The 22415-nt window shown below is 34.4% G+C and overlaps 1 protein-coding gene across 2 annotated transcripts in view; it reads right to left on the bottom strand.

Moving 5' to 3' along the window:
- Positions 1-449: 449 nt before the first annotated feature.
- LOC110112163 (protein BRICK 1) overlaps positions 450-22415 on the bottom strand; it is a 28683-nt gene continuing 6717 nt past the window's right edge. The window contains exons 2-3 of one of the 2 annotated variants that reach the window (XM_028700412.1): positions 731-874; positions 450-605 (exon numbers count right to left, since the gene is read on the bottom strand). In XM_028700412.1, the coding sequence (XP_028556245.1) occupies positions 753-874 (122 nt within the window). In that variant the 3' untranslated portion in view covers positions 450-605; positions 731-752. Of the gene's footprint in view, positions 875-22415 lie in introns of both variants that reach the window. The other variant, XM_020844273.2, reaches the window with a different exon arrangement.

Below are 22415 nucleotides of genomic sequence, written 5' to 3' on the forward strand. Positions count from 1 at the left end.
ACCCCTATAAATGAAAATTGACTCTTCATTTCAATAATTGATCACACTGCAGCCGAATTGAACAAATTTCCAATGGACATATTGAATTGAGTTTTGATTAACTCTTTATTTTATTATAACCGACTTCACATGAACTAAATTCTTTTATAGTTCATATGAAGCGAGTTTGAGTTTAAAAAATAGACTATCATCACATTGATTTATGTTATTCCATTAGTATAATATGCCTGAAAATAAAAACAAAACATACTAAAGGTACTTCCAAACACTTAAAATTGACGATTAATTGTCAGCACTACGAAGATGATCATCAAATATATCCCTTTCTATAAAAAAACATATTTCGATTCAAATTATTTTTAATCATTTCAAGACAAATTAGTACTGTAAATAAATTAACAAACTCCCAAATAGTGGATACATCTTCCTTAGCAGGCTTTCCAACTTTGTGAAGCACTGGTTTGAAAAAATTGAAAATTCAACATTTACCACTTATCTTAAAAATGACATGTATCACATTGTCTGACTGTAAAACAAAAAACCTTCATGCCCCCTTTCTCCAGCTTTATAGTTTACAATGTGCATAAGGGCCATATAAATTTTGTCTGAGGTCAGGCATTAAAGACATGTTCAATACAACAGCAATATATTCACATCAAAAGACAATAAGCATAAAGCACCAAATGGCAATAACCTAAATGCATTAGAATGATAAGCCTTGAGGACGTACCTAACTTCCAACAAACAAATTACTACGTGAAAACAGAGGGATTGGCTGAGGCAGTGCTGACTTGAACTTCAAGTACCTCCAGTCGACGTTCCAAAACATCAAGCTTCTCATTCAGACAAGCCAGCTTGCTCTTTGTGGTAGCCTCTGCAACAACACAAGCCTTAAAATGAGAGCACATAAATGTATTCACATAGATTTCAATGCTTATCCTGCAAACAAGGATTAATGGAAACGAGCAAATATGTCTACATGCCAACAGAAAGAAGAAATTCCTAACCAATAAACTAGTTTAATAATGCAGTCACCGTCAATCTCTGAATGCAATGCTCAACCATTTATATGTTACACCCCCAAAAAATGAAATTAAAAGTACCAGGACTCTATTATGGATACAAATTGAACCGCAAAGAATAGAAAGAAAAGAATGAGATTAGGGTTCAAAACTTCTTTTAATTACTATAGGTTTAAGGTGGACCCAAGTAACCCCCTAGATGGAGAAAGGGTGAGACAATTGAATTTAGAGTGACATCGATAAGAGAAAATCAGTAAGATAATATAGAGATTTTAAGGGGATAATTTTGCCAAAAGCACAATATTACATCATGTCCACATTCAATCAAGGACCCCTTATTTATATTTGGGGGACAAAGTTGATAGTACTTGAACAAAATTACAAAAAAATAGAGTAAAAGTAAAAAATAGTCACCCGGCAATTAATAAATGCCTAATGTAATCTCAAACTTTAATATGCACCAATTTAATCTACTGATTATTATAAAATATTTAAATTTGGTGTCACAAACCTAAAACTAAGGGTTAAAGTTAAATGTAATAGTTAAATGTGAGGACATTTTGGATATTATAGTATATGTGAAATTATATTATTTTTATATATTTTGTCATTTATCATATTAAAATAAATACAAAAATTATTTAGTTAACATCCATTATATGTTTTTGTATTTATTTTAATTTAACAAATAAGAAAAATATTAAAAAATAATATAATCTCATATACACCATAATATCCAAAATGTCCTCATATTTAACTATTGGGATTGACTATAACTATTACTTTTGGCCATAGGATCAAATTAAGATATTTTCTAATAGTCGGGGGCTAAATTGGGTCATCATGAAAGTCTATGACTAAATTGAACATTTATTAATAATCGGGAAATTATTTTGAGCTTTTACTAAAAATGTAAGTTAACTTTGTATAACTATCTACACAAAGAGCAAGTCTAATTATTAGCTATTATAGGCAGGAACATCAGGTAAGTTTCAGAATGATGGTGAGTACAATTGATAAGTTCTACTTGTATGATACTTTAATCGGCAACAAGTACTATGAATAAGTAGGCAAGTTACATGAATGGGCAGCTTTCACAAGTAGATGACTTTTTAAGCAAGCTCAGCAGCCAAGTACTAAGGGTTGAGTAGGGTCCATTTCTTGAATAACTTGACGATTTATAGCTTTGGACAAATTGAGGGCTTAGATTAATTCAAGCTCGAAGGCTCATGAGTTTGTTCTTATTTTCCAACTTGAACCCAATTTAAGTTCTAATGATTTGATCAAACGGACCTACATGAACATGAGTGAACATCAATTATTTGATTCTCGTCTTCCTTGTAAGAGACCAAGAATAACATAAGGAATCTAGTGAACCCAATTTGGCATGAGTTATATTACCAAGATCTCAATCACTCAATCTAAAAATGTGTTTGGATCTTTGACAATTGGCAGACAGAGCAGTCAATGCCTATAATCTGTGGATTTATTCTTACAATAAGAATTTTGCATTGCTTGTTCTCTGATCATTGTTTATTGATTTGTAATTGTTATGTTATCACTTTGTGTTTTTGCATTGCTTTCCCTCTGACCATTGTTTTTTCATTTGTAGTTGTTTTGTTATGACTTTGTGTTTTTGCAAGTAGAGGAATTTTGATCCTCTCAGGCTCTCACCAACTTTGCTGTATCTGAAGCATTGTTTAAAATTGCGCAATATCAAGATCCTCTCAGTGCAATTCCGGTGAAAAATACCTAGAAGATTACGCCACAAGCTTTTATTATGAGTGCCTTGCCTTGCTGCTGTGAGGCATATGCTTCACCCTATTTATATTTTTTTATTAAAACATACCTAATCCGAACAAATCACGACTTCATGCACCCACGAGCTACAACATCTTCCTCTAGATTGTCTTAACCTAAAGCCCACCACCTCCGCCATAGCCACAACCATCGTAGTGGTTGTCGGGGATCACTTGAAACCCGCACACCACCACCACCTGCTATAAAAAATTTGGAGTATTACTCTCATCTTTATGTTAATGACAAATATTTAAGAAAGAGAATGATAACTGAAATAAATGTAAAAAAAAAAAAGATTGGGAGGCATTTAACTCCTAATGATGAGGTAGAGGAGAGACCAATTTATTATGAAAATGACTCAAATAAAAACCCCCTCAATGATAATAGTGCAAATGATTTATAAGTTGTTGTCAACTATTTTAGATTTCTTTAGGAATTAAATGAAGTTGAGTGCTGAATCGGAAAAGAAGGCATTTGAAGTTGAACTTGATGTTATATAATACTTTTATACAAGTCTTATATATTATCTTATTTTACTCTTGTAATATTTGGATTTTAATTATATTTCATATAATTTATCACTTATTACTTATCACTTTACATCTTATGCAATTTTTTATTTCATACGTATGTCAATTTGTTACTTCATAGTTCAATAGAAAGTTAATATATCATCATTTAATATATTATTTGGATACTATATAAAAATCACTTTTAATTTTTATTTTCATTTTACAAATTTTTTGAATTTTGAGACTTACACCTCGCCTCATGAACTAAAAATAACTCAATACCCATTGTGTAATTTTAAACCTTGATCTGAAGAGCTTATAGCAAATTCAAAGGTGGTGAATGGTGATGCATGGGGCTGGAATTGCCATTGAGGCATGTTCATCTGCAAAGATGGCTTTACTGAAGAAGGTCAAGACCAAAATAGTGAGAAGCAAAAGGTGGTGACCAAGCAAGGTTATTGAGAAAACCTCCGGGGCTAAGGAGGCAGTTGCTATGAAGTCCCCCTGGGGAGTCAGAGGTTGTCTTCAGAAAGAGTGCTCTGTTACGACTTCTGAAAATCTTCTGGGCAGAGTGCTGCTGCAAGTGAAAGGTTAACACTCCTCTAGAGGCAATGAAAAGAAACAATTTTAACACCTCTGAGTCTTGTTTTGTATTGAAGATCAACAGACTAATTGTCCATATCAATTGCCGAGGTTGATGCTCTCCAAAAATAGGTAGCAACTTCAATGGTAGGATAAAATAAGCTTCCAATAATCACTCGGCAATATTTTCAAAATAAATAAATAATCACTCGGCAGGAAAAGGAACAAGTCATGAGGGCTGAGGAGCCAACTCTGAAGGTCACTGGCAAAGCTGTCTGCGCAGTTACGGGTGATGTTAGTGAACCGGAATCAATTATCAAATTCACAGCTGATTAGGAATACTCAACCTGCATTAAACGTAGAGAGGATTCTGAAGAAATTGACTTGGCAGCAAGGTCGCCTGAAGAAGGATTATGGATGCCAATCCTTGTGAATCGGTTCAAAGAGTACTTGCTTGTAGCCGTAACATTTACTAAAGAAGGCATTGATTGGTCTTAAAGTCAGCACTAAGGCCAAGATTGCCGAACAAATGACTAATTTCAAAGCTTCTAAGAAAGCAAATAGTTCACGGCTATATGAAGTCAAAGCCAAGCTCAACTTTTCTGATAAAACAGTTTTCCTGTTATGCTACCTAAGAGATTCTTCCAAGAAGTTCATTGAGAGATCTACAAGTTGAGGACTGAAGGTATAAATGAGGAACATTGAAAAGATATCCAGAATTGTGAGATCCAAAAGATGTGCCTTCGCTCTGCCGTGAGAATTTAGATATTTTCTTGGTTAAATTTTTTAAAGATAAATTAAAATGAAGATAAGATTCTATCCAAACATTTCATGAGGACTTTATGATCTCATTCTAGCTTTCCTACAAGTGCAAGCCCCTCTGAATAATTCTCTCTTGGTGACAAGAGATAACTTTTAATTAATGATATTCATTAGAAGCCACATGCTTAGCATATAGTAGCAATAGCTTGGTATAGGATTTCAAATCTATAACATTACACTTGAAGAAGATGGTGTGGGGAATAAAGATGAACCTGATAAAAAATTGTTAGATCGAAACCAGCAGATGGAGGGCCGGCTAAACCAGCCCTAGCGCTGGTTTACTCTAGATGGCCAAGCCAGCCGCCGGCCCCCTTGTGGGGCACATTGCTTCAAGAGAAAGGAAGGAATTTAGGCATGATTGAATTAAAGAGGGGCGGCGGATCTTGTGGAGCCCAATTTCTTGAAGAGGAAGGGTTGTTTTAGGCATGATTTGATTTAGGGAGGGGATGTTTAGTAATTGGGATCATATTTGTATTTTTTTGCTTTCAATAGATGAGATTATTTAGGTTTAGGGTTATCTGGATATTTGCTGAATTTTAGAGTGTTCCTAGGGTTTGTTGAGGCTCTAACCCCCGGCTAGAGATTGGGAGAGACGGACCCTCCTCTGCAATTGAGGATCCATTGTGTCTTGTTTGTTTTCTTTCATCTTTTATCAATAAAAAGATTTCTTTCTAATTATTTCTCCCAAATTATTCTCTAATCTGTTTTTGCAAGGGCAGAAATTCAAATTTATTAAAGGGAATTCTTCTGCCTATAAGCGTTTTCTATCAAATTGATATAAGAGCGGCATCTAGGGCAGTTTTGGGACTGTTTAGATTGATTCATGTAGCAGTTTTTCTCCTTCAAACCATTGTTTTTTGCTGTTTTTGGGGTGAAAATCTGTATTTTTTAGTCTAAAAAGATTTGAGGACCTAAGGCGGGAAGAAAGGTGGAAGTATTGGAAGGGAAGATTAGACAAATGAAATCTAAAATTTCATATCTCCAAATTCAAATTTCTGATTTAAAAAGTGAAATCTCAGTCATCCATGAGAAGAACGACTCAAAATTTTCCATCATAGAGGAGATGTTGAAGAAATTGCTCGAGGGCCAAACTAAAATATCGCCGTTGGAGGGGAGGGAAGCTGCCGATAATTATGGAAGTGGGGAAAATCCTAATCCAATAAGATGAAAGGAAGATCAGGAGGTGGTGATTTGGAGGAAGCAAAAAAAATACCTCCCCTAGGGCCTATTCCTAGGGAGGAGTCGGGTAGAGGGTATGTGGAGAGGTGTGAAGGGGTTGGGCATAAGTGGAGGGGTGCTAAACTTGAAAGTAGAGGGGCAAAATTTGAAAGATGAGGGTTTGATTATGATCGAAGAGGTATTGAATTTGAAAGGAGAGGGCCTGAAAATGATCGAGAGGTGTTGAATTTAAAGGGAAAAAGTGGGCTAGTGATGAAAGCTTTAGGTGCGAGTGGAGAAGGGATGACTGGCACAATTGAGGGGAACCACCCCCTTCGGGAGTGGAAACTATGAAGGAAGCAAAAGTGACGGAGGAGATATAAGTGTGAGGAAACTGAATATGCCTATTTTTGAGAGAGATGATGCATATGGGTGGATCTATAGGGTAGAGACATACTTTACCGTCAGATCTTACATGAGAAGATGGTGAAATGGCTATGTTTCAGATGTGATGAGAGGTATACAATAGGCATAGATGTAAAGACTGGAACCTGCCCAAGGAGGGCAGCTAAACCAGCCCTAGGGCTGATTTACTCTAGATGGCCAAGCCAGCCACCAACACCTGATTTTGTGAGGCCCATTGCTTGAAGAGGAGGCTTGTTTTAGGCATGATTTGATTTAGGGGGCGGCTATTTAGTAATTGGGATCTTATTTGTATGCTTTAAATATATAAGATTGTTCAAGTTTAGGGTTATCTGAATATTTGCATAATTTTAGAGAGTTCCTAGCGTTTGCTTGGGCTGTAGCCAGCGGCTAGAGATTGGGAACGACAGATTCTCCTCTCCAATTGAGGATCCATTGTATCTTGTTCTTTTTCTTTCATCTTTTACCAACAAAAAAAGCTTTCTTTCTTATTATTTCTCCTAAATTATTCTCTAATCTATTTTTGAAAGGGCTGAAATTGAAATTCAGCAAGGAAAATTATTGTGCCTGCAAGTGTTTCCTATCAAAATTGTATGGTCCAGTCATCCCAAGTTATCGTAATAGCGTACTTAACCAGACGAGGTGATCAACTAAACTTCCACGAAGGATCTTGTCGACAACTATTAGTTGATTCAATCAAAGTAAACTCAGTCAATTTTAGTTAACAGAGAGTTTTGTGCCCTATCAAGTACACCCTATAAATTATTACTCAAGAGTTTCTAGTCATTGGAAAAACTTTGAGCTCTAGCGGTGATCATAATAATGATATAATTTTGTAACAAAAACACCCAAACAAAGGACTTCGATCATAACTATTTATTTATCATGTCATCTGTCAATAAAACTACTGATTAGAGAGTATATGTCATATTTTTACTAGCAAGATATTATTTGTGAATGAATTGTAATGATACATTATATATGACATTAGCCATACTTGAGCTAAGGTTGTTTTCAAATTTATTACCCTCAATAAATAGTTGTAAAAGATACATAAATTATGCTTTAAATTATAAAGGCTAGATTTCACTTGAATATTTTTATACTTTCGTAAATGTTAGATTTTTGAATTTCAATATAAGTTCAAATACCAAATGATTAACCTTAAAATTTGGGAGCATTTAGAAAGTAATTTCCCCTCTACTTAAAATGTTTTGTCAGTACAATAATCATTGAGGTATTTAATTGATTTTATTTTATTTTTTAACCTTTGTCAACTCTAAACGCTTTTTAATAAAGGTTTGAGATCAAGAGTTAAACTTTGAGTTATGATTAGAGAGCTTTGAGTGTTCATATTTTTTGTAATGATTTTTTTTTATAAAAGACATTTAAAGTATAACACAATGTAAAACCAAATACCTTTACTTGTTTTATGATCGTATGTTCATTCATGAGGATAATATTTGTGGTGAAACATTTAAAGTTTATTGTTTGGGCATCATTCATGAAATACAAGTCTCATCAACTCCAATCCGAATAAGGAAGAGGATCATAATTGAAATATAAGAATCATAACTCTACCCTAAAGGTAGAGTAGCACGCTTGGAAGCATCATTATCAATGGGTGGATTTAACTTTAAGAGAAGAAACTTGTGAGATTTGAACATAATTACAAGTTTTTCAAGGTGATTACATGCTCCTTAATACAACAAAGTTTATATGTATGTTATTTTCATTCAACATAAGATTCTCAAAATTTAAATTTGAGCGTTTAGCACATTTGTTGTATCATACATACTGTATATTCGCATGTGTCCATCAGGTCATGACAAGAGAACTTTCCCTTCAAGGGGAGCCTATACGAGCTCACCCAAGCGGTCTAAAAGGGGGTGACACTCGCCTAGGGTCTACAAGAGGATTCTCCTAACTAGATCAATAGGCGTCACTCAGCTAGGTCTCTAGAAAATTTGCTCCCCATGAAGAGAGTCAGAAAGTCACTGTCAAGTCAACAACTCAGCGTTTGCAAAATGCCCTAATTCCACTATTAGCCACTCATCCCTCAAAGTGACCACCCTGACTTACCCTACCAACGCCTACCATAATTCAATCCCGCGGCTACCTCAGCTTGCTCACCTATTCACTCATGATGATTTAGGGCTCATTGTAGATCCCCAATGACTTCCCTTTGGCATCATATCTTGGAGCTCATCCAACTTTGCATCAGCAAGTAGACTTTGCCTAGCATGCCCCTAAGATGATTACCCATTAACCAATATAGATACCTTGGTCGACTCTACAGTGGGATACTCAATCATTAGTTTCCTTAATGCCTTCTCTAACAATCAACATATTAAAATACATCGAGATGACTGCAAGAAACTGGCTATCATCACTGTCGAGGGCCTGTACTAATACAACGTGATGCCCTTTTGACCCGAGGAATGCGGAGGCAACATATCAATGCATGATAGACAAGGTCTTCAAACACCATAACGGGAGGAATGTGGAGGTGTACGATATTGACTTGTTACGTGAAAATTATGTAGTGTTTTATTATCTTAAATTCCAATAAAAATATTTGTTTTTAGTTGATGTTATGCAGGAAATATAGTAACCTTAAAATTTTAAAGAGCTATTTTGATCTATAACAGTCAAAAATTAATTCAATAATCATTATAAATATAAATCACAAACCATCTTCATCATAGCATATATATTATTATGTTTTAGTTTTACTAATTCATGATTTTTGAACATTAATATAATTCTTTAAGAAATTTATATTTGTCGGTACAAGTGGGATTTTTGAGATCATTAGATGTCCGTTTTGCAAATCGATTTTACCAAAATGTTATAGACATGCTTAGCTAATTTATGAATTTTTATATATAATTCTTGGATTCTCGAATGTGAAGATATTTATACAATTTATATGAATTTTATATTTAAATTTAAACAATCGAAATAATTATATTTATACCCTTATATTAATTTATTATAAATATCCCATCCCAATTAAAAACTTATTAAAAAAAGCTTTGCATTTTTCTTTTGCCTGAACAAAGAGCAGGAAAGGAGAATTAAGGCAAAAAAGAGAGGAGAAAAAAAACATGATTTTGGAGATATTAAAGCCATTTTTTCTAGACTATTCTATCGGGAAATTTGTTCGTTTAGAGTATGTCACACTATGTCTATATTAATTTTTAAAAATATGCAATTTTTACCAATTTTTTAAAATAAATTTTTGTTTATGTTACAAAAAATAGAAATAGCTTTGCACTGATAAAATTTTCACAACGTAACTTTTTATATATTATAAAGATTAAGATTAGAAATATTTTGAATATTTTTTAAAAATTTTACAACAAATGCTTTTAAATTTGGGAGGCTTTTATTAAATACAAAATTATCCAAACTATAAAAAATAATATTGCAGTACAACTAAAATCTTAAAACAATGTTCTGCTAGATCTCTGACAATTTGGTTATTTGTGAAAATATGCATTTTGGCTTAGTCGATTTTATGTTGACTATCATTATATAAAACTGTGCAATTATAAAATGTGTTCAATTATGTTTTATTTATTGTAATATAATGAAATATGTGTTTATATGATTGAATCAAGTAACATTGAACCATTTTGATATGAAAAATACATGTTGGGAATATAAGAGGTCAAAGCCAAAAAAATTCTATCTGTGACAGGGAATATGAATATGAAAATCTCTGAAAAACATATCTGTTGAGAGTTATAAGAAGTAAGAATCCTTTGAGATTTATTCTGAAAAAGAGAGAAATTATGTTTGGAGCCAAAAGGGCCCAAAATCTTTCGTGATTTAATCTAAGACTGGAGAAATCTGATAAAAACTATTATGTAATATGAATTCCAGTTTTGTTCAGTATTATTATTTAAATCTGGATAACTATTATGCTATTATTAATATGTTCAATATAATGATTTATTTTATTGCTTTTAACTATATTAAAATATTTAATACAAGAAATATTTAAAAATTTAGATCAGTGTTTGTGATCTATTGAGCTATTGTAACTCATTGTGATTTTGCTTCTATTTTTCATGATCTAGGAAAGGAAAGGAACTGGTTGATTAACAATTCAAGTTCAAATCTGAGTTATATATATTTCTCTATTTTGATTTTTTAACAATCATGATTAATTTATTATTTAGTTTTATAGCTTTTGTTTATAGTCAAATACTGTAGTATGAATACATTTTGAAGAAATGAAAGAAATCTTGTGGATGAGTTTTATTTTTAATGCTTGACTATTTTTAGTAGCTCTACAGTATTTTATTTATTTAAAATGAATATTAAAAAAGAATTCAAACATTCTAAAACTTGATCTTGAAATTTATGTCACAACTCAATACGATAGAAATCCTATTGGATTGTGTTGTGACAAGCTTTGTGGTATCAAAGCAATAATTTTAGAATGGATCGTAAAATAAAGCTATAAGAATTAACCTGTAAATTAAATGAGGTAATTTTCAGTCTGTCTTAGTGTTTATTATTATTTGTTTCATGTGCATGTATTTTCAGTTGCTTATTTTGTGTGATTATGAATCTGAAAAACCTAGATATGATAGACGGGCAAAGTGGCAGTCCGGCGGCTCCTATATATAGTACGGCTTCGATAGTTATTTCTGATACAATTTATAGTTTGCTAATATGATATCTCAGATAATGGGCGAAGCACAGAGTAAAGTTCATGCAGTTAGATTTGATGATACAGACAGACATCAGCAGATGTTTTTGAGGTTGAAGCAAGATTTAAGGGCACTGTTGAGCCCAGAATAATAGAGGATTGGTTGAGAAGGCTGAAGAAGGAATTTGACAGTATGTAGTGTCCTCCTAAGAGGAAGGTATCCTTGGAAGTCTTTTTGATAGATTGTGAGACAGGCGTTGGTGGATAGGCCAACCAGAAGATAAATTTTAAGAGAGTGAACTCATTGATTAGTTGGGAGGAGTTTTCTAATGTGTTTCGAAACTCATTTACACCACCTTTTGCACGACAACAAATGTAAGAGGCTTTTTTGAGATTATTTCAGGGGAGCAGGATAATTATGCAGTAGGAGATAGAGTTGTTTGCTTTGGCCAGTATGTTCAACAACTTAGTTAACACTCCCACGAAGAAGTGCTACAAATTTTTAAGAGGACTTCAAAATAGCCTGTGATAGCCACTGGTACTATTTTATATTTTTTATTTCTTTGAGTTTATTGAGAGAGCTCGACTGATAGTGAATGATCTAATAGCTACTCAACAGCGGTCAACTACTAATAGGAAAAGGTTCAATGGCGATACATCTGACTATAGGTATTCTGGAAAGAAGAGCACATATGCACTTGAAGATTCCAGGAGAGGTGGACAATCAGTATCTGCAGTAGTTTTTGGCAGTGGCAATGTAGCTAGTTTTGGTTCTGTTGGTGGGTCACCATACATCACTCTGGTTTATGCTACAGGATGACTGGACAGTGCTTCAAATACGACCAAATAAGGCACTAAGTAATAGAGTATCCACAAGCAAGATTTGATCATTTATTTCCAAGTATTTCTTCGATCTACTACAATACAATTTTACTGTATGTTTTTCTTTATGTTACTTTAACAACTAGAGATGGTATGATAGCCATTAGGATATATTTTTGTGATATTAAGATTTCTACTTTTAATGTTATTTAGGGTTAGACTGATTAAGTCGGTATGAGACTCATATTGATTTCTTGAAGAAGCGAGTTACATTATTTCAGAGCAATGAGAGTTATGTACTTTAAGGAGTTAGAGTTATTTTATCTTGTTTGATTTCTGCTATGGAAACAGATAGACTATGAAAGAAAGAATGCTTGATATTTCTGGCATCAATCCAGGATAAGAGTATAAATTTTGGTCTTCTTTTTGATGTCACGATAATACAGGAATTTTTAGATGTATTTCCTAGAGAGTGAGTCAATTTACCTCGGGGTAGAGATATATAGTTTTTCCTTGATGTATTTTCAAGTACGACCCCGATATCTAAAATTCCGTATAGGATGGCACTTAAGAAGCTTTTAGAGTTCAAGGTTCAACTGCAAGAGGTGGTTGACAAGGGATTTGCACATCCTAATATGACTTAATGAGGATGGTATGAAACATATGTGCATTAACAACATGGAGTTGAACAAAGTCACTATCTAGAATAAGTATCTACCATAGTTCGATGATCTTTTGATCAACTTGCTAGATCTACATTTTAAAAGATTGATTTGTAATCTGAATATTATCAAGTGAAGGAGAAAGAGGTTGATGTGAAGAAGACATCTTTCAATACGAGGTACAAACACTATGAGTTTTTGGTCATGCTATTTGGAATGACTAATACTCTATCTATTTTTATGGATCTGATGAACAATGTTTAGACATTTTCTAAATCAGTTTGTGATTATTTTCATAAATGATATTTTAGTATATTCTATTTCTGAGGAAGATACTGTGAGGGATTTCAAGATTATTTTGGAGACTTTAAGATAACATCAGTTATATATCAAATTCTCTAAATATGAGTTCTGACCAAGGAATATTTCCTATCTAGGACACATTAGTAAGTAGTGCTGGTATTTCGGCTAATCTCTAATAAGTTCAAGTAGTTATTGATTGGCCGAGATCTACTACCGTGTTTGAGGTACGCAGTTTATTGAGCATGGCTAGATATTACCAAAAGTTTGTGAAGTGATTTTCTCATATTTCTACAATTTTGATGAGACTGACTCATGAATCAATAGCTTTTGTCAGACACTGGAGTGCGAGGCGAGTTTTTGAAGACTGAAGGATTATTTGACTTCTGCTCCAATTTTAGCTCGTCCTTCTAGTACATAAGGATTTCAGATATTCAGTGATGCTTCACTGAGAGATTTGGGATGTGTTCTAATGCAACACAATAGAGTTATAACTTATGCTTCCAAACAGGAGAAGTCACATTAGAGAAACTATCTGATACATGATTTGAAACATATTGCTGTAGTTTTTGCTTTGAAGATCTAGAGACGCTATCTATATGGTGTAAGATGTGAGATTTTCACCGATCATCAGAGTCTGAAATATATATTCACTCGGAAGGATCTAAACCTAAGGCAAAGGAGATGACTTGAGTTGATCAAAGACTATGATCTGACTAGTCAGTATCAGCTTGGTAAGGTTAATGTGGTGGCATATGCTCTGAGAAAGAAATCTTCTAGAGTTTCATTTTTTTAGCTTACTTCTGATGAGTCTTTAATAAGAGATAATAGAGAGATTACAGTTGAAGGTAATTTTTTATACTAAGTGGGACTCTGACATATTGACTCATATGAGTATTCAACTTTCATTGTAAGAAAAGATTTAAGAAGCTTAGAAGTCGGATGCAGAATATCCAAAGTTGCTTGAACAAATCAGATCTAGTAAGAAATCGGAACTAAAGTTATTGATTCAGGTATAATTTTCTCTAAAGATAGACTGTGGGTTCTAATTTTTGAAGATATGAGGCAGGAGTTTCTGCATGAAGCTCACTATTTGGACTACACTATTTATTCAGGAAGTAACAAAATGTACGAAGATTTAAAAAATATGTTTTAGTGGCTTGGATTGAAAACACAGTGGGGTTTGTCTCGAAGTGTGAGGCATGTCAGTTAGTGAAGGCGGAGTATCAGCGATTGGATGATCTTTTGCAGACGTTACTTATTCCATAGTGATAATAGGAAAAGTTGATGATGGATTTTGCTATGGGTTTTCCTAAATCAAGGTGATGGCATAATATTATCTAGGTTGTTGTCGATCGACTGATGAAGTCAACTCATTTTATTTTGATTGACAGACTGATCAAATAGACATGTTAGCCTAGATATATCAGATATTATCAGATTGCATGATGTGCCAAAGGTGATTATTTCTGATCGTGATAATACATTTATATCCAAATTATGAAGAGATATTCAATAGAGACTGGGTAAAATGTTGCACTTTAGTACGACTTTTCTTCGCATATAGGCAGACAGTCGAAAAAGGTTATTCAGATACTGGAGGATCTTTTGAGACTGTGTCCTGAATTTTTGGGTTAGTTGGGAGGATCATAAACCCGCTGATAGTGTTTGTGTATAACAACATTTATCAAACCAACATAGGTATAACTTCTTATGAAGCTCATATAACTTCTTATGTAGCTCTATATAGTAGGAAGTGCAGGACTCCTTTGATTTTGAAAGATATGGGAGATAAAAAGGTGATAGGGACAGCCTTTATATATGACATTACAATAAAGATCCATTTAATCAGAGAAAGATTGAGATCTACACAAAATAGGCAGAAAAATATTATGATCAGAAACAAATATTGTTTTAGTTTTAGATTAGAATCTTTGTTCATGTCAGATTCAGCCCTATGAAAGGTGTCAACAGATTTAGGAGAATCTACAAGCTAAGTTCAAGGTACAATGGACCTTTTAAGATCATTGAGAGGATTGAAAGTTTTACGTACAGGTTATTACGGTCTGATCACATGTTAGATATGCAGTGTGCTCCATGTGTCTTTTTTAAGAAAGAATGATGCCCATATCATCATGGATGGAGAAACCAGTTGGAGCCTGCTCAACCCTAGATCAGTTCAATGATTATTGCCTCTCAATAGTCAGTTGCCCTCACTAGATCCCACCATAATAGGTGGGTTTGGAGATGAAGATAGGCGGACACCCCTATCGATACAGTACAGTTAGTAGAGGCAGTTGAGCAAATGAAGACAGTAGTTCCTTTCGGATCAGAGGTAGTCCCGATGATTTGTAATATGGATGTTATAGTTTCGCCTGATGTTCACCAGACTAGATTGAGGCAATTTCAGTTCCCAGCCCCCATAGGGTATCTTCCCCTATGGGTCCATATACAGAAGCTTTATGTCAGACCTTCTCCAAGGAGGACACACTCGGGGAAGAGTCAGATATAGAGGTGCTGGTACACAGTGTTTGTGTGGTTACCTGATGAGGTCTCTCAGATGAGTAGAGAGAGCTCGAGGATGATGATGAGCAGGGAGAGCCTTTGGTGGGTGGATCTCCTAGGTCAGTGGATACAGAGGCCACGATTTTACACCTTTAGACTGAGATGGCAGAGATGGTCAGAGCTATGGCGATGATGACTGCATAGTTGACATCTTTGGGGGTGATGCCCTAGATGATGGGCGTAGGTACTACTACATCTAAGGATGAGCCCGCAGTACCACTAGTACCACCAAACCTCATAGGAGTGGACAGAGTTCAAAGAGCAGTCCCAGGCCCACCTACAGTAGCTACTTTTACTACTCCAATTTAGATTCAATTGGCACAGTTGTCAGCAACATAGATTTAGGACCTGACAGCTTAGAAGGTCGAGCGGTTCATTTCCTCCAGGAAGGCTGCAGAGGCTATTAGCAGGGGAGAACTTACCCAGTTGAGTACGAACGGGAACCCTACCTCTCTAGCTTCATTCCACTGCATTTCAGAGTGTTTGACAGGTTTGCGAACCTGAGGCAGCATATGGCTCAGTACCGGGTCATTTGTTACAATATAGAAGGGAACGATGCCCTTATGCTGAGACTCTTTATAAGTAGTTTAGTTGGGGTGGCCTTTGCTTGGTACGCCAACCTCCCAAATGATTCAGTCCGCACTTTTGTAGAGTTAGAGCAAGTACATATATTTATCAGTGTTGAGCACCGGGTTATAGTGGGGGAGTTAGTTGTGGCCAGACAACATCCTCGAGAGACTTTACTCGATTACATAGTCAGATGGAGGAACCTTAATTTGCAGTGTGAGCCCCAATTACAGGAGCAGCATGCAAAAAAGATTCTATTGAAGAAAATAGATTATCTCATAGTACCCTACTTAAAAGGATTCAACATTAGAACCTTCCATAAGTTGTTGACAAAGGTGATTAATTTACAAGACAACAAACTCGATGTAGTCCCTCTTAAAGTTGAGGTCAATCTTCGTGTAGACCTCAGTGAAAAGAGTCTTCAGGGTCCCCTCCTCTTAGGAAAGAGGAGGTACACAGTACTTATGGGCCACAAGATAAGGGCAAGAATCCCTTAGTCAGTTCAACACCACTACAGCAATAGTTGTACACACTTGGTCAGTCAGCGACACATGTTAGACCCTCCCATAGGATTTTAGAGAGTCAGCAATACCTACAGGCGAAGCTTAATAGGAAATACCCATTTAAAAGAGGTGTGAAAAAGATTTTCAAATTTACCTTGCAACTCTGAGTGTATCAAAACATAAGTGATAAGCTCCAATAAATCTGGACCGAAACACTGATTCAGCTTCAAAACATTCCATTTACCATTCTGGATAAATTCCTTAAGTCATTTTCTAACATTATTAAATTTTGTAACAAAGTAGGCCATTGATCAATGCTTTTATCTAAAATCCATACATCTTCAAAGGTATTGATACAGCAGTCATCTAAGACCTTGCATCTCACTACATGTTTCAAAAATTCTGCTACATTAATTATTACCTTCCAAGTAGGAGACACATTGCTTCTAACATCAGAATTCTAGATTTCCTTCCCATATTTAGCTAATAAAACCCTGTTGAGTAAGGAAGAAGGATTATTAACAAAATTCCAAGCTAATTTTGCCCTTAGTGGTCCCTTATTCATAGCAACTGACTTGCACTCCTTGACCACCCATTCTTTTTGTTTTACATATTGTTTCCTAAGCAACATAGTGAAGTCCTTTACTGTTATCATTTTTTTGCCAAAAGAAATCCCCACACATTCTATCCAAGTCATTCAACACTCCTATATGGACTAATGAATGCGTAGATAAAAATACAGGTAGAGAAAGCAAAGATGACTTTATTAGAAGCAACTTTCCAGAAAGAGAGATAAACCGATTACCCCATGTATTTACTCTGCTATAGGCTTTCTCCAAAAGTTTTGAAAATCTGAAAGAACTAACCTCCTTAAAGCCAATTTTAAACCCAACATTTTTGAAAGATCTACTCCTACCAACTGATTTCCCGAAAATAATAGAGGATTTTTGGACATTAACCTTTTGACCCGACCATTTGCTATAATCCTTCATTATGTTGATTATTTTCTTCACACTCCTTTATTTTGCCTCAAAAAATATTATAATATCATCTGCATATTGTAAATGTGATATTTTCTCTGCATTGGGAGCCACTTTGTTAGCAATGTTCCTTCATTTAAGAGTAAAAGTTTCAAATAGTAATTGAGAGCACAAAATAAATAGATAAGGAGACAATGGGCATCATCCTTGTCTAAATATAGTTTTGGCCTCTATCCATCTAGAGTTGCTACCATTAACCACAATAGAGAACCTCGGATCTACAACACACTGCATTAATAACTTTGAAATTTTTTCCGGGAAACCATAATGTTCAAACACTTGTTTCAAAGTTGATCAACCCATACTATCATAGGCTTGTTCCATGTCAACTTTTATAGCCATTAAACCTTTCTTAGCTTTGGAGAATCTGAACTTATGAATTAACTCTTGAGTAAGTAAAATATGTTCAGACATAGAGCGACCTCTAACAAATGCAGCTTGATCTTCAAATACAATCTTTGGAACAATCCAAATTAGCCTATTCAATAACATTCTTGCCACAATTTTGTAAATGGACAAACAAAGGCTAATTGGTCTAATGTTTGAAGGATTCAAAGGATTTTTAACCTTAGGGATTAAGACCACTAAGGTTTCCTTCCACTCTTCACACATTAAACCAGTAGTAAAAAAAGATTTGACAGCCTTCCATACATCTTCTTTAATGATTTTCCAATAAAATTTAATATTTGAAGCATCATTAAGCTATATGCCCCGTAGATCTATCTTCTCTTGATTAGACCCTCATAGTGATTGGGATTTAGGAAGAGTCAGATTGGAGAGTGCCCTTTATAGAATATTTGAAGCATGGTACGCATCCGAATGATTGATCTCTTAGTGCTCAAATTAGAAAGAATCTGATTATGGGAAGAGGTTATCTGGTGATGATGCTAAGGTTAATCCAAATATGTACTATAGGGAAGAGACTGATAGGATTTTAGCATATGATGTGAGAAAATTAAGGAACAAATAAATTCCAATGGTCAAGGTGCAGTGGATGAGTGGCTTTACCCTTAGAGATAGGATACGAAATGAGCATATACGTAAAAAGGTTGGAGTAGCTCCAGTAGAAGATAAGATTAGAGAGAGTTGCCTTAGATGGTTTGGTCACATAAAACGGCGGCCTTCCAATGACCAGGTTAAGAGAGTAGAGGTATTAGATTTGACTTATATTAAGAAAGGTAGAGGCGGACCTAAAAAGACTTTGTTAGAAAATATTAGGAATGACCTTTCTTTATTAGATTTAAACGAGAATTTGACCTTTAATAGAACACAATGGAGAAAAAGGATTCATGTAGCTGACCCCCACATAGTGGGATAAAGGCTTGATGTTGTTGTTGTTGTTGGTCAAGGTGCAGTGGAAACACAGGACCGCCAAAAAGGCTACTTGGTAAAAGGAATCTGAGATAAGATAGTTGTATCCAAATTTATTCTAACTTATTTTAATCCAAAAATTTCGATAATGATATTTTTTATGGTGGATAGATTATAGTAACCTTTAAATTTAAAAGAGTTATTTCGACATATAACAGTAAAAAATTATTCAAGAGTCATTATATGTCCAAATCACAAATCGTCTTTGCCATAACAATAAATATGGTTGTGCTTTAGTTTTACTAATTTTTTATAATTTTTGGACATGAGTATATTTTTTAAGAAATCGACACTTATCGATACAAGTTTTTTGTCTGTTAGATATCCATTTTGCAAACTGATTTCACCAAACTGACATGTTTAACTAATTTAAGTATATTTTTATATAATTTTTTAATTCCGAAATTTGAAAACAAAAAAGAATTAATATGAATTTTACATCAAAATTTAAACAATTAAAATAATTACATTTATACAATTATATTAGTTTAATATAAATATCCCATCCCACTTAAAAACTTATAAATAAAACAAAAAATTTACATTTTTGTTTCCCCAAGGAGAGAGCAGGAGAGAGTTAAGGGGAAAAAAGAAGAGAGAAATAAAAAGCCTGGTTTAAGAGGTTTTAGAGTCATTTTTTCAAATCGGCCCTCCTGAGAAATTTATTCGGCCCAAGGTAAGTCACACTATACATATCTAAATTTTTTAAAAATATGTAATTTTTACTAAAAAAATTTATAAATTTTTTGTTTATATTACCAAAAAATGAGAATAATTTTGCACTAGTATAACTTTCACCGCAAAATTTTTTATATGTTATAGAGATAAATATTATAAACATTTTGAATATTTTCGGAAAATTTTATAACGAGAGTTATAAGGGGTCAGAATTCTTTGAGATTTTACCTAAAAGAGGAGGAAATTCTATTCGGAGCCATAAAAGGTCAAATTCTTTGAGATTTTATTTGGGACTAGAGAAATCTAATTGGAACTATTCTGTGATATGAATTTTAGTTTTGCTCAGTATTATTATTTGAATATGGATAACTGCTATTATTATATTGCTTTTAACTGCAATTAAATTTTTTGAAAATATTTAATAAAAGAAATATTTAAAAATTTAGATCGGTGTTTATAGCCTACTGAGCTGTTTTAGCTCACTGTAGTGTTGATTCTAGTTTTTTGGATCTAGAAAAGGGAAGGAGCTTGTTGATTAGCAGTACATAATCAAATTTGAGTAGTATGTTATTTATTTAAAATGAATATTAAAGAGAATCTGAACATTTCAAAACTATATCTTGGGTTTGTCTATCACAGCTCATCATGATGGGAATCTTGTTAGGTTAGGTTGTGACAAGAAAGACTTACAAAACAAAGAAAAATTGACAATTGTTGAACTAGCGCCGCAGCGTCGAAATAATCAATGTCGCAGCATCTTCAATGACCCGACGCCAGTCGCTAGTCGCCAGATAAGAACATTGTAGTGCCATAGCCTAAAAAAATGTCAATTAATTTAGCGTTACAGCGCTTCATAACGCTGTAGCGCCACAAATTAGCATCTCAATGCCAGAATCTCAAGAATTTGAGTGTCAGAGTAGCGAACTATATAAACACTAAATATCCTCTGTCAAGCTTGTACTTTAAAGAACTAATAGTTGTTTTCAATATCTCTCATTTGTAATTTAGTCTATACAGTGGCCATGAGTAGAATTAAAATCTATTGTAATATATTATCTCGATGAAAGAAAATTAAAAGTATTGGAATGGAACTTATACATGCCTAGACATAGGATATTTAGTGTTTTAAGTTGTATGGAGATAAAATAATTGTATGAATGCCATAAAACTTCTTTATATCCTTACAAGCTTGACAGAAATTTAAGAATGCATATGCTCTAATTGACAACTAGTTTAGAAGAGTCTACTTTGGAAAACTTAAGAAATTTCATAGCCATTAATCCAAACAAATTATCTATTGGTATCTTACTATTCTTCGGCATCTCTAAATTCAAAAAGGCCTCAAACTTGATTTTCATTTCGAAGGATAAATCATATAGCTAGGGTAGACATTACTAAAACAATTGCAAAGAAGCAAAACACTTCCTCGTCTCATCACTTTTATTACCTGATCAGCGTGTGCATTTGCATTTTTAGTGGGGGATTTATATCAAAGAAAACATAAACAAAATTCAACACAACAAACATACTTGCAAAAATCCTGCATCACCTCCTAGTCACCCGTCTAGCACATCGAGAATCTAAAGAAGATGTTTGTCATCCTAAAAAGGTATAAGATGCAATTGAACCTATTAAAATATACTTATGGTGCAGGTTCAAGGAAGCTTCTCGGCTTCTTCATTTAACTAGAGGGGATTAAGGTAAACCTGGAAACACTAAAAGCAATCATGGAGATGAAACTGCTCAAGTTAGCAAAGGAGGAGCAACTCAGTGGATGAGTCGTAGGGTTAAATTGGTTCAACACTTTACCCGGCGAGAGATGCTCGCCCTTCTTTAAAGTCCTTAGAAGCTCAAAACATTTCACTTGGAGCTAGGCTTGCAAAGTCGCCTTCCAACATTAAGCTTCTTCTCTCCTCACCACACCTCCATAGTCCACGACCATACAAGAATTGTTGAACCTAGGAGTAGGCAAGTACACCATCAACTCTATGATTGTTAGAAAAGAAGGGAAGAAATAGTATCAAGTGTACTATGAAAGCAAAACATTTAGAGGCATATAGCAGAGATACCCGATCATGGAGAAACTTACACTGGCACTAGTAGTCTCAACAAGAAAACTATGACCATAGTTACAAGCTCATTCCATCCTATTGGTGATTAACCACATGCTCAAAGTTGTACTTGCCAAATCCGATCACTCGAGGAGATTACAAAAATGGTCAGTGGAACAAAGAGATTTACTCGTCACCTGCAAGCCAAGGACGGCCATCTAACCCTAAGTGCTCAACGATTTCTTAGTCGATTTTAGCGGTTCAAGCAGCGAGTCAGAACCAACGACTTTGCAAAATTACTAGACGTTGCACATGGATGGTGCATAGGCGAGCAAGGAGTTTGCGCGGGTATGGTTCTAAAAAGCACTACAGGAATCACCATCACCCAAGCATCAACATTGAATTAAAAGTAATTAATAATCAAGCCAAGTATAAAGCACTAGTCAATAACCTGCGACATGCTGAAGGGATCAAGGCAACTTATTTGGTGGTATGCTAAGACTCAATTAATGGTGAAATAGATCAATGACGCTTACAAAGTTAGAGATGAATTACTCGTGAAGTACTTCTTCAAAGTGAAGGAAAAAAATAGTAAATGGAGTATTTTAAGATAACTCAAATCCCAAAGGAGCAAAACCACCTCACTAACTTTCTCTTAAAGCAAGGAAATCTAAAAGGGCAATCGGTAGTGAAAATATAAAAGCTGCTATACAAGAAGATGAGTTTATACAAGTAGAGGCTAGTCGTTCGACGATTTGGATCTACCAGTTCATTGAATACCATAAGACGAGGAAAATCAACCAAAAAATAAAAGACCAATGATGGTTCAAGATCAAGGCATCAAATGACCTTCTCATGGTAGGCAAATTGT

This window comes from Dendrobium catenatum, unplaced genomic scaffold (genome assembly GCF_001605985.2).
Source record: "Dendrobium catenatum unplaced genomic scaffold, ASM160598v2 fragScaff_scaffold_1519, whole genome shotgun sequence".
NCBI lineage: Eukaryota > Viridiplantae > Streptophyta > Magnoliopsida > Asparagales > Orchidaceae > Dendrobium > Dendrobium catenatum.